Source organism: Mytilus californianus, unplaced genomic scaffold (assembly GCF_021869535.1).
Source record: "Mytilus californianus isolate M0D057914Y unplaced genomic scaffold, xbMytCali1.0.p SCAF_6, whole genome shotgun sequence".
Taxonomy (NCBI): Eukaryota; Metazoa; Mollusca; class Bivalvia; order Mytilida; family Mytilidae; genus Mytilus; species Mytilus californianus.
In genome coordinates this window covers 26557419-26571100 of record NW_026262712.1, presented here as the reverse complement: position 1 = coordinate 26571100, position 13682 = coordinate 26557419, and the positions used below count along the sequence as shown (strand labels likewise).

At 31.9% G+C, this 13682-nt stretch overlaps 1 protein-coding gene across 1 annotated transcript; it reads left to right on the top strand.

Moving 5' to 3' along the window:
• The first annotated feature begins 563 nt into the window (after positions 1–563).
• Positions 564–10486, top strand: LOC127705558 (ctenidin-1-like). The gene is made up of 3 exons (XM_052209885.1): positions 564–996; positions 2771–2839; positions 10308–10486. The coding sequence occupies exons 1-3, from the start codon at positions 564–566 to the stop codon at positions 10484–10486; spliced, it is 681 nt and encodes a 226-aa protein (XP_052065845.1).
• Positions 10487–13682: the final 3196 nt, after the last annotated feature.

Below are 13682 nucleotides of genomic sequence, written 5' to 3'. Positions count from 1 at the left end.
ATAACACATGTCATAGGAAGTCGCCTCTCGTCGACTATTCCTACGAAAGGGCGGCTGGTTGTACTGTTGATGAGGTATATCTTCAGTATTAGTAGGAGGTCTGGAAACAGCAGCTGAAGGCTTAGCGTAAGGTTCAGTACGACTTTTCTTCTCCTTGATGGTTTTGAAAGCTCTGCTTTCAGCTTGAGGAAGTCTTTTCTCGTCAGCAGAACTTCGAATAATAACATTATAAATTACATTGATTACATTTAATTTATATCAAACAACAAGTACGAGAAACACGAGCCAAAATCATACGATACATAGAATACCTGTTTAAATTAGCAATGAAACAAATTTCATCCAATGGAAAACCATTGTAAACATTACAGGTATTCTAAAACATGTGTCGATGAAAACAAAAACACGTGTTTTACCAAAACTAACACATGTGCTTCCGTACTATTATTAAATATATTAAATCGCTCAAATAGAAAATAAAAATTCGTCATTTCTATCATAATTTATCTTTAAAACTTTTCATATTACTTATGAATTTATTCTACTTTATTTCGTAGGTACGAATGACAATGAAAACGGAGATTCAATTGTGTGTTTGTGTTGCCCTGGCGGCAGTATGCATTGCCGGCGTAAGATCAGCAGGTAGTTATGGCGGAGGAAGTTATGGAAGAGGTGTTTATGGACGTACTGCATCATACGGCAGTGGATCCAACAGAGGATACAGCAAAGGATACGGCGGAAGTGGATACAGCGGTTACGGAAAAGGCGGTGGTTATCGTCCTACTAGGCGTGGGGGCGGTACCTTGTATTACCCTTATTACTACCCGGTACCCTACTTTGTAGGTGGAAGACGACAAGGAGGAGGAAATGGGAGAGTTACTCCAGCCATAATTGCAAGAACAGGAGGAAGGCGTAGAGGAGGTGGAGGTGGTGGATTTGGAGGAGGTCTTTTCGGAGGTGGTGGAGGTGGATTCGAAAGCGTTTTTAATTTGATCAGTAAGTTCCATTACACGTATATATTTAATATGTATTCTCTCCGAGGTTCTAGATAAGGTTTACAAAATAGAGAAAATGGACAAAATAAATAAAGAAAAGAGAAAATGGTCTTAAAAGTAATTAAACAAATAAAAGGAATGAAGGAACGACGCCCAATGGCCCATCCAGACCCTCATAACATTCAGGAATGAATAGACATTATATGTTTATAAAAACTGCTGTATATTATTACTACATAATATCACGACGGGTGCCGGCTTATGCTAACCCTTCCAGAGCACCTAATATCACACCCATTGTTGGTGGGGTTCGTGTTGCCATGGCATTGCTAGTTTGTTTCCGACTTATGAGTTTAGATATCTCTTTGGTACCTTTCACCTCTTTTTTACAACATACTAGGTATTATTCTAATTATTATTATTATTATTGTATTATTTAAACCGAAATATTCTTAGATTACTATTTTCATCAATAAATTATTCATGCTATTCAGTTAACGTTTTAGGTACACGACAAAGTTTTTATGAAGCTAAATATGGAAAATCGTATGGATAACAGCAAGAACACTTTGAATTAGTGAAAATAGGTTAAAATATTTCAAAATAGTTACTTTAGAAAATAGATATTTAGAAAAAAGAGGACGGGGTCCATTCCAAAAGCGGGGATGGTTCCTACGTGACGATTTTTGTTCTCTGTATTCATATATATCTAACTAAAAAATCTGTAGTATGGACTAGAACATTGTAGAAGTACAATCGTCCATGGAAATCATTACTATACATTGTATTTTTTTCTTTTTCAGTCATGCTTTTCTTCCTTCAATTTATTCTTGGTCGCATAGGATAGACTGTATGTATAAATCAGGTAAATTTTATCTTTCATATCCTTACATGTATATACATATATTTCGAAATGTATTGAAGCTTGTAGAATTATCTATTTATAGAAAACATATTTAGAATAATATCATAGACTACCATGACATTCGTTTATTTTCCCGCTCATTTCCAGTCACAATGCTTATGTAATAACCTCCATGTGATAATCGATTGTTGAATGACGTCATTTAATTGTAGACTGATTGATATTTTTTTATGAATGAGTACGACGGTTGGTCTAGAAGTCAATCGGTGTTTAGTAAGGCAATGCAAAAACAAGAAAAAGAGGGGCCAAAGATACCAGAGGAACAGTCTTATTTTTGAGATCTGAAAGACACCGAACGAAATTAAAATTTATTTTCATATAAACAAGAAAAGGTGTGAAGAAATGAGTGTTTTAACAAATATGAGGATGGTTGGAAAGTACAAAAAAAGATCAAGGATGTCAAAGTGTTCACTATTATGGTCAATACTCTTTTAAATACAATATTCAAAATTGAATCACACATTGAAATGTATATAAAAAGACTGCGAAATATGAAATTCACATATTTCAACAATATTAAAATATTATAACTCAAACATATAATACAAGAACTCAACAAATGAAAACAAATTATGACCGGGAAAAGCAAGATTTTAAAAAAACGCTGCAAGTAAAAACACGCTAATATCCATATTTGTTTATTGAATTACTAAAGAGTTAATAAGATTTGTGTGTATCTAGTATTACATAATTTTTATATTTTATTCATGCTTGTTAGATGTTGCAATCTAAGTTTGATTAATGTGCATGTTGATACTTTATAAGATATTGACATGTCTGAGCTTTTCATAATTGATAATGAACCAAATCTATGCAGTTATATATGTTTATCTTTTGTTTCTATTTACAGCCGGAAATGAATATAAGGGAAGTAATCATGGTAATGATATATTAGGAGCACATAAAGCACAGTCGTTGGGTACACATCATGTTATACTGATAAAATAGATCTAGCTTAAATATGAACAAACTGTTTGAATCATTTGGAAATGACAATTCTCATGAGGTCGGCACAAAATAATACGTTTTAGTAGTTACCAATGAATCTGTAATACATTTGTGAAGAGTTGATATAAAAATAAACTATAAGAGTTGTTTGTTGTTGATTATAAATCTCAACATAAACTTAACCATATTTTAGCATCATGTGCCCACCCTATATACATGTAGTTTACACACGGCAATATATTGGTTACAAGCCACCTTCTTTTAGCAACATGTCGTCGGCTAATGTGAACAAAACGTCGCCGTATATTAGTAACAGGCAACCTTCTGTTAGTAACATATCGTCAGCTTATGTGAGTATCACGTCACTTTTATCGCCTTATACAAAAAAACATGTGCTTAATGTTTGTAACAGTTAGCTCGTTTACGAGTGCCCAAATTATTCCATCTATTATATCGCTAGCCAGGAAAAAATAGAGTTTGATTTCACACCCTACACAAGGAATGCGCGTTCGCCTTCAATTTTTAATTAGTAAGGATCACAAAAAGTAAAATCACAAAAAAACTGAAGTCCGAGGAAAATTTAAAACGGAATGTCCTTATTCAAATGGGAAAATCAAAAAATCAAACATATCAAAACGAATTGATAACAACTTGAGTTGATTTGGTACAAGCATTTTCTGATGTAGAAAATTGTGGATTACATTAACCTGGTTATAAAGCTAGCTAAATCTTTCACTTGTATGACAGTCCCATTAAATTCCATTATAATGACAACGATGTGTAAACAAAACAAACAGACAAAATGGGTAAAAATGTTAAAAATTTTGGGTACAGCCGTTAACATTGTGTTATAATATTAACCACTATACACAAAATGTAACAAAGAAGCACAAAAAGGCATGAAGACAAAGCATATAAGCAAAAATGACAGACAAGAATACAAAAATTCACAATAGCACAATAACATAACGGGATGTATAAGTACAGAGCCACGTCATCTGTATCAAAGAAACACAAAAAGGCATATAGACAAAGTACATTAGAAAAAATTAAAGACAAGAATACAAAACAAACTATAGAACACTGACGGGATGTATAAGTACAGAGATACGTAATATGTATAAAGAAACACTAAAAGGCATATAGAAAAACCCAATTGGTAAAAATGAAAGATAAGAATGTAAAAATTATCATAGAACAATAACACACAATGACAGGAAGTACAGAGCCACGTCAAATGGTTATAAGTCACCATACGGCCTTCAGCAATGAGCAGAGCCAACACCGCATAGTCAGCTATAAAAGGCCCCGAAATGACAAATGTAAAACAATTCAAACAAGAAAACTAACGGACTAATTAATGTACAAAAAATAAACGAACAACAAATATGTAACACATCAACAAACGACAACCACTGAATTACAGGCTCCTCACTTGGGGAAGGTACATACATACAGAATTTGGCGGGGTTAAATATGTAAGCGGGATCCCAACCCTCCCCATAACCTGGGACAGTGGTGTAACAGTACAACATAAGAACGAACTATAAAAATCAGTTGAAAATGGTTTAACTGATCAGATGGATACAAAAAGAAATAAATCTAACAAAATCACAGAGTGGACGTGGCCGGGTACTTGTATATCCCAACAACAAAAAGACACTAAGTACTGATTTGAGAGTACTCGCAGTTATTTACAGCTAGTTCAAAGCCACTAACAACTAAAGACACATGCACCTAAGACTAAATTATCAATCAGGACACATCCAACATCTAATGGATTTAGCGTAAAGACGTCATAAACAGTCAGAGAAGCACATGACCATGTGCAATGCCAAGATATAGGTATCGACGGATTGTAGATCCATGAATGTGTATATGTACACATGTATATAACAATAACATTTAGTCTGCTTTCAGTTTACTGATAACAAAATCTATATTAATACCAATACAAACAATATTCAATGACCTAACCACAGTGTTGAATTGGTAACCGTTTAGAATAAGTTCATTTAAAGGATCGATCAGTTTACCAGGATTGTTTCAAAAATTCCGGGAACGGTAAACACACATTTCCGTAAAAATGAGGATGAGGAAATAGGATTTCTACAGATACAAAAAAACTTCAAAACCAAATCTTTATAAATATGGAAGAGTTTAGTAAAGGTTTTAAGTAATTTGTGGTAACGAAATCCCTGGAATAATTTACCAGTAATACATAGATTAAAGACACGGGCATAGCGAACTAGTTGTGAAATATAAACATCGTAAGACGGTGCCAAAGGAACATCAACATTCAAAACGGGAAAATTAACAATAGAGAACGAAATATCGTCCCTTTTGTCGTAAATTTTAGACTGGAGTTTCCGCGTAAATCCGAAATATTTAAGTCTAGGAAAGAACAGATATTACCGTTTACATTTGATTTATTTAAAATAAGTTCCTTTACGATAAATTTCGGCACTATATTGAAAACATTCTTGTTTATTTAACGAAAAATATCATCAACATAAATGTAAGTGTTGTTGAATTGGTCAATAAAATGCAATTTAGACGGGTCTTTACTGAGCATGGTCATAAATTGTGATTCATAACAGTACAAAAACAAGTCTGCTATTGTTGTTTCTGTTTGTTTGAGCGGTTGAAATCTTATACATTTAATATAAGGTTGTGTTTACCTAAATGTTGGTTAATTATACTTTTGAATTTCGTAGGTTTTCAGAAGCGGTATAGGTATTCCTGTGTTCATTTAAAAAAAACTCCCGTCCTGTTTGTCCTTCATATTGTATACCACACTTTGGCTTTGTTCATGTAACCAGATAAATGAGGCTTTGAGTTTTTCATGTAATGTCACAAGAAGAGAAAGCGAAAAAGCTCTCGAGTTCACTATTGACCTGACAGTACTATCAGAAGATAATCTCGATCAGGTTTGTCATTTTCTGGCAAAATAAAATAAAAAAGGGGCAATTGGTTTTGTTTTTGAAATACGAGCTGTTGAAATTAACACGTTAACATAAGACGCCAAAAATACAATTGATACATAGCGAAAATTTATAAAAATCGGCAGATATTTTATATTTTAATTTTATCTTGTTGGTCCTCAGATAAAAAAAAAATGAAATAAGATTTAAAAATAAACGACGAATCTATTGATGCAAAGAATCAATAGATGAAAGAATAGAGCTGACCGTGTGAGATCCTCATGTATAATCAAGTTCGTTAAACATAGAATTTGACAGTATTTCTGCAGAGGTTATGAAAATTGGATACAATTGGCTTTTAGATTAAAACAATCAGTCTTTAACATGCTATCAGGAGTCTTGTAGGAGTCGTTACGCATTTCTTCTCACATTCCACTAAATATCAAATTGCAGTTACAAGTGTAACATTATTATATTTGGCCCTTTATGCTCTATTTAGTCATTATATCTTGAATTGAGACTTGAGGGAAATAAAATACTTCAAAATTGCGTTCACTACTTTGGAAAGATAACCAAAAGCACAATAAAAGAAAACTAATTTCGCTATCCTATCGACATTGGAATTTGATAAAGCAGAAATAGCGTGTTCTTGATTTTCCCCCAAAAATTGCGGACGGAGTATAAGACACCTGTTATATTTTCTTTATCTGTTGAAGGATAAAGTTAAAAACTAAGAGTTGAATTACATAGTTTTTTATTTTTATTGAGATCAATATTAGAGTGCTCAATTTTTAGTTTTGTGGTCTGAATCTAGTGGTGTTTTTTTTTTTGTTCTTGTTGTCTTTGTTCCTCGTCTTATAATTGTAAATGATGCACTGTAGTGGTCGATTATACCATTGGTATCCTTTCACTTTTTATATGAATATAAATCATGTCCTCAAATTTTTCAATTGCACTAAAAACGAACATGCCAGAGTTTTGTTTTTCTGCACACAAATTCACATGTCATATATACATTATTCGTAACCTATAGTTTTACACTACGTCTACGGGCAGTGACTGAATGTATTTCATTCACAACTACGGTTTCAAAAACAAGTATCGTGGAGTCAATTCTGGTTTAATTTTATCAATTTAGTACGAATAGAAGCAGAATTGTCATAGTCATCCAACTGGTTTGCAGTGTTTTGTTTCGTTTCAAGACTATCACAGACTGCATTTGATCGTTATGTATTTGTTTGCCTTAAAGGGGTACTAGCTGTCTAATTCATGTTCACCGATTTGACTCAAATTATCATATTAGATTTATAACAATGTAAAACATTTATCCAAATTATAAAAAGTCTAAAATAGAAAATTAACAGGGCAACGGCTCGATAATATGTAGCTTCGTTTCATGTGTATTTTATTCAAGACGCCTTCTTAATAATTATCGAAATGACCATGAAAACATCCGATTGTCACTAAACACGATATAAACATATACATAAATATAAAAAGATATATGGACCTCGTGCAAATGGATTTATCTATGTCTGTTTGATTTCAATTTAAAGGTTAAAAAAATAAGTGATATTCGATTTTACCTGTATAAGATAGAATTTTTTGGGATCGAATCAGTCAATCAAATGACTTACCTTTGTTTCACTTTCAGTGTTGACATATTTTTTCTTTCAATAGCCTAACACACATCAATCATGCATAATACATCACTAGCTAAGGGGTTAAATTGAAGTCCACATGAATACGGACGTAATGAGGTCGAATTATTCACTTGCAAGTGAATTATGCATTATCGAAATTCCTCAGCTCATTTTGACACAATTGAACTATACTGGCTGCTAATAGCGAATTATTATTTCACTTTTTCAGTTTCATTAATGATTGAAGAAAAAAAAATCACAATTTAATTTGTTTATGTATCTCGTAGTTAATGCCCCTTTAAGACCTCTATGATAATGTCAGTCACAACTTTGAAGTATTTTAGACTGTGAGAATCCCTTTAACTTTTTTTGTTACTTGTATTAATACGAAAATTTCAATGCTGCAAAAACCTAAATCACTCCAGTTGGACTCCTGTAAAATTCACTTTGTTTTAATTTACGTTATCGACAGTTTGGAACAGTAGTTGTACAAATATTATGTTAAATTTAACCGCAACATCGATGCGTTTTTTTTTCTTCAAACTATATTATCAACTCAAACTCTATTTACAGAACTTTCCCGGTCTAAACACTTTGAATACAACAAGTCGATAAATATCTTCGGTTATAATAATATTATCAATTTAAGCATTATTATGTGGACAAACATAAGTAATTACGGGTACATGTGTTGACATTTTTGTCGGACACGGAACGAAGTGTTAGGGTTTATAAAATGTCATTATTTGTTTGACGTGTAAGTAAATATCTACGGGTATTGATATTAATGGTGTTAAAACAATTTTAGCGACGCTCATAAAAGGTTAATATTATCTGTACGTAATACATGAAGTCTATGTCTGAACTATTACAACAAATTGATAAATGTCTATGGATATTATGTATTTAATATTGTTGTAATTATGTGGACAGTTATTTATCGATAGTTTTTAATATCGACAATTATTATGCTTGAAACTTTTCGAAAAGCAATGAACTGTTGAGAAAAGATATAAGTGGTCATATTTTTATACAGGAAATTATTGATATAATATTCAATATGGTTTTGCATTCAGAAATCTTAATTTTATGTCTTCATGTTGTTAAAATTGGAGGTAAGATCATTTGCAAATATGTTTTCATCAAACTATATCTAGATCTACACATGCTGTGTTAAACATTGTAACCTTTTCTTGGATGTTATACATCTTTCAGTGTAAATTGGAACTCTATTGACAATTCAACGCGCTCATTATAGTACAAAGCTTTGAAAGAAATTACAACACTGACATAAAATGGCCACCAAACATAATGCAATTTCTGTATTGCTTTTTCTCCAAAAAAAAAGCCAAATATTTCTAACGTCTAATTATTTAGTAATTCGTTGTATTGAAATCCCTGACTTCATTATTTACTAGTTATACATATATTAGGTTTATTTAAAATCTTAAACATTACTACAGACTTGAGCATACCGAATAAGTTGGATAATATACACACCTTAAAAAAGGGAACAAACAAACATCAAAGTAAGAAATAGAAAAATTAACAAAAAGAAACGAAACGTCTCATTGCAATCGTTATTTGTTGTTTTGATGTTCACGTGTGAAATCTAAATACCCTTATGTAGAAAGATACTTATCGTTGTTAATATAAGAATTATTGAAATTAAGTTCCATTTGGGAAAATTTATGTTAAAAAGTTAATTAATTATTAAGAGCCAAAATATCATAAAAAAAACGGTTAAGGTAATTTGTAAACTATTATAAAAGCAATAAAACTTTTACTAAGTTTTGCCACAAACAAAACAAAAACAAAAGATCAAGAACACGTCTGCTATTACATTGATGCAACTAAGTCAGCGTTAACTAGATGAACAGTAGAGGAGATAGAAAGAAGTTACTAACAAACCATTTATGGAATGCAAATAAATATGCATTGACCAGTAGAAAAAACGACGATAACATAAAGAACTGTTTAAGAACAAAATACAGAAGAAAAGATTGGGAGGGGTCGAACTTAGATAAAAGGATATCGGATTCTACTTGATTTGTGTCAAACTTATTTGTGTGTAGTTTTGATTGATCTTTAGTTTCCGGTTAATGACCTTTGGTGTTTTGTTTCCGTTTTCTTGGCTTGTTCTGTGCCATTTGATGATTTCATGAACGAGGAAACGAAGTCAGTTACTTGAATAGATCGAACTTATCAATGGTATATACGGGTCATCGGTGGCCGAAAAGTCTAATTAGTTTATATACAGCAATCACTTATCTGTCAACACCGATATTGTGAGTCCTAATTGATTACGATTGCCAGTTTTCTCTCCCAAGTTCTGTTGTTCTGTCTGGTCATTAAAAAGAATAGGCATGTAGTTCTGAACTGTGGCACTTAACAACAAAAATAGATCAATACATGGGCTTACGAGATACCAGTTTCAAACTGAAAAAGGCAACCAAGTCATTATAGTGTCCATAAATGTTCGACGAAGTGTCTTTAACTGTACCATAAAAATTACAGTCTGAATAACTTATTTCTTAAAGGAAATCTTGATAGTTAACGTAAAATATTGGGTATTGTATCAACTGAGTGATATTCACAGAGAGGAAACGTTCCCAAACTTAAGGGAAAATAGAAATAATACTTTTTATCCTCCAACTAAAGATAACTGCCGATTTCTAATCAAGATATGTTCAAAACAGACTTAACTGCATATATACATGGCAGATGTCGTGCCGTTCATTTAAAATTCAACGGGAAATACGTGATCTGGAAAAAGTCATAATCATTACGACAGAATGCAAATTCTTTTTTTCAAAAGGACCGGCAATACCCTTGATGTTTTTATTAATTTATTTGTATATATTATTTGTAGGTATACATATCATAAATAACGTATCCACCCCAAACATTGGACAAGGTATATCTTCTCGTCAGACACCTGATATTATGAAGTACAGTACAGCCATCAGTAACTATAACCTCGATCTTACTGGAATAACTTTATTGATGTATGAAGTAAAGGCATGTAAAGATACATTTGTTCTTCTTTAGAATTCCGATGTAAAAGATTCGTCTAAACCATTGTATGAGATTCATCTTGGTAATAGTCGTAACACAAGGTCGCGAATTCTATATCGACCAAACGATTCGTTAAATGCTGGTAGCTATTATATGTAATTTTTAAATAATCCAAATATTATAACTGTAATATATATCTTCCATTTTGGATAAGTTGGGCCGGTGGAAATGTCGCATATGGAACTGGGACTGTGGCTGAAAATACATTGGATAGTTGGATAAATACGAATCCCTTTGAAGTGGGAGATATTGAAGTATACAGGCTTTTCTGAAATAGAGGAGTGGAAAATATATCTAGAAGGTAATGTAAAAATATTTGCTTTTATTATTCAACAACGATTTAAGTACATGTTATGGTCAAACGAGTGGTTAATTTGTTTATTCCTTATAAATATAAGGAATGTTATTATTATTTTGTTCATTCTACATTCAATTTAATATAAATTAAGTGCTCTTTTTTTTTTAAATTGATAAAAGAACTTGAATTTTTTACTGCATTTCTGTATTTAACATAATCAATGATTGATAAATTAATGTCAAGATTTGAGCATCAATTATATTCCAGGTTGATCAACGTTACAATGTGTTTTACATTTTAATATTTCAAATTGATAAATAAGTGTTCAAATTGGTGCTTAATTTAATTTTTTTGTTACATTGAAACAAACACAATATTTCATTCTGTGCTTCTTTTGATTCTCCACATCGCTAAAATAAATGATCCAAATGTTGATTTAATTTTTTTCTACAGTGAACGATAAAGCCCTTGTGTGATTCTTTTTCTAGCTAAACTAGATTGGAATCAATAGACATTATCACAATGTACATAGATAAAACAAAAAACGCATAGGAACTTTTTCTTATAAGCTCTACACCAAAATAATGACCCACAATTGTCAATTTACACAAAGACAGAGTAACCGAAGTCGTTGATGATCTCCATTTACATGTTTAATGAGTTATTGCCCTTTGAAGACAACATTAAACTATCTATGCACTTTCGCAAAGTACATAAAAACTATACTACGTGTATGTAGATACGATGTAAATGTCAATATAATCCTGGTATACGTATTGTTCTTATAAAATACGCTTTTGTAATGTTGGGTAATACTTTGAAAACTATAAGATACAGTAAACATTATTTTTTTTTCTTTAATTTATTATCTACATCAGTCTGGATCAAATGTGGTTACGCGAAAGATACCAAAGGGACATTCAAACTGATAAGTCGAAAATTAACTGACAACGCCATGGCTAAAACAGAAAAGGACAAACAGACAAACAATAGTACACAAAACACAACATAGAAATCTAAATACTGAGCAACACGAGCCCAATAAAAAAATTGGGGATATATAATGTGCTCCGGAAGGGTAAGCAGATCCTGCTCCGCATGTGGCACCCGTCGTTTTTTTTTTTTGATATAAAACTGCAAAAATCGTTTTTATCTCTTTTCCACATTGTTTTTCAGTAGCCTAAACTATTTTCAGCATTCATATACTAGATACACTTAATATTGAGGATACTTTTTTTAAATAAAGGGATCTATGATTTTATAGGCATGTTTTGCTTCGTTTTTGCTGTTTTTATCGTTTTTATCATTTTTCTATTTTTTATATTGATTATTCTCGATCGTTATCAATCTATTTGATCATGTTTGCTGTTGTAATAAATATTTTGTTTTTTCTTACCTTAATTATTTTAATGTCAATTTAATATAGAATAAATATTGAACTCCTTCATTTGTAGTGTGCCCCGAACCGGAACCTCCTGGCGAGAGGTGTATATGTATGTGAGAATACACACTTATATACCAATATCTAAATTAAATGCTGCTGTCCTTTCAAGTAATGGATTTTAGAGATGCAGTATAAAACGGATTAACATGAAGCATTTTGGTGTAAATTATGTCTTGCTATCAAACTCCTGTCTTACAAACAGTAACTCAGCTTAAACGTGAAAATGGAATTCTGGTCCTCGGTGTTAAATGATCACATTTGAATTATATTGACACATTTTAGCTGAACATATAAAGGGACTATTTCCATTATAATTTCGGAATACCGTGGTATGTTACTAACAACAGTGCATCAAACTTCGCCAAAATTTTCAGAATATTACAATTTTACATGCTGTTTATGCTTAAACCAAACCTGCCGAAACTAATGTAACAGTCCTGTGGAATATAATGTGTTACTAACAAATTTTAATTTAGCATGTAAAAAACTTAATTCTTTTGTATTAATGTCATACAATTAGAAATTTGATTAGTTGTTCTTTATGAAAAAAGTGTAGAATGATTGAAATTTAATTCAGTTTCAGATGAATTTTCTGGTCGTTTTGATAGCTGTGTCAAGGGTAATAACAAAGCTGACATGGTTTAGTTGGTAACATTCAATATCCATCACAGATAGAGTGTGCTACGCGCTGTGGACTGTCGAAGATGTGTATGGGTTATAATTTCAACAGTGCTTTGAACAGGTTTGTGTAAAACAACTATCATTCAGACGACACCATCTTTATAGGTATTTTCCGTGATCTGATCACAAATATAACTGGGATTAAAAAAGAAACAATAAATCAATCAATCTATCAGTGATACAGCAACATAAGCACACTATATCAAGGAGTTTACATACAATCTGTAACAACAGAAACATGTCTTCACATGTTACATAGCTCAAAACAAGTTTTAGACAAATTCATCATAGTATTCATATATCTGACAAAGAAACAACTATAAGTTACTCATTGTTGAGGTCCATGTAGCGTTCCTTGAGCTTCTGGTAGATAGTTGTTTCATTGGCAGTCATATTAAGTCTCCTTATGTATACCCAACTAACAATATCAATACGATACGAATTAAGACAACCACTTGCATATATGAAAGTGTAAAACAGGCCTAGGGAACTTTACTTGCAGCTGGCTCTGTAGACAAACATAAAATAAAACACATATTAAAATAATTACAGACAAATCATTTATCTCTACAGTATACTCATCACAGAATCCAGGATTTAAATTTTGTACGCCAGACTTGCGTTTTGTCGACAAAAGACTCATAAGTTACGCTCGAATCAAAGAATCAAAAACGTTAAAAAGGCCAAATAAAGTACGAATTTGAAAAGCATCGAGGACCAGATACAACATAGGAATATTGATTACA

Bases quoted from the DNA above. Each gene is read 5' to 3' on its own strand.
- LOC127705558 (XM_052209885.1), top strand. From the start codon at position 564: ATGACAATGAAAACGGAGATTCAATTGTGTGTTTGTGTTGCCCTGGCG. The intron at 997-2,770 runs GTAAGTTCCATT...TTCTATTTACAG, and splicing joins AAGCGTTTTTAATTTGATCA to CCGGAAATGAATATAAGGGA. The intron at 2,840-10,307 runs GTACACATCATG...TATTATTTGTAG, and splicing joins ACATAAAGCACAGTCGTTGG to GTATACATATCATAAATAAC.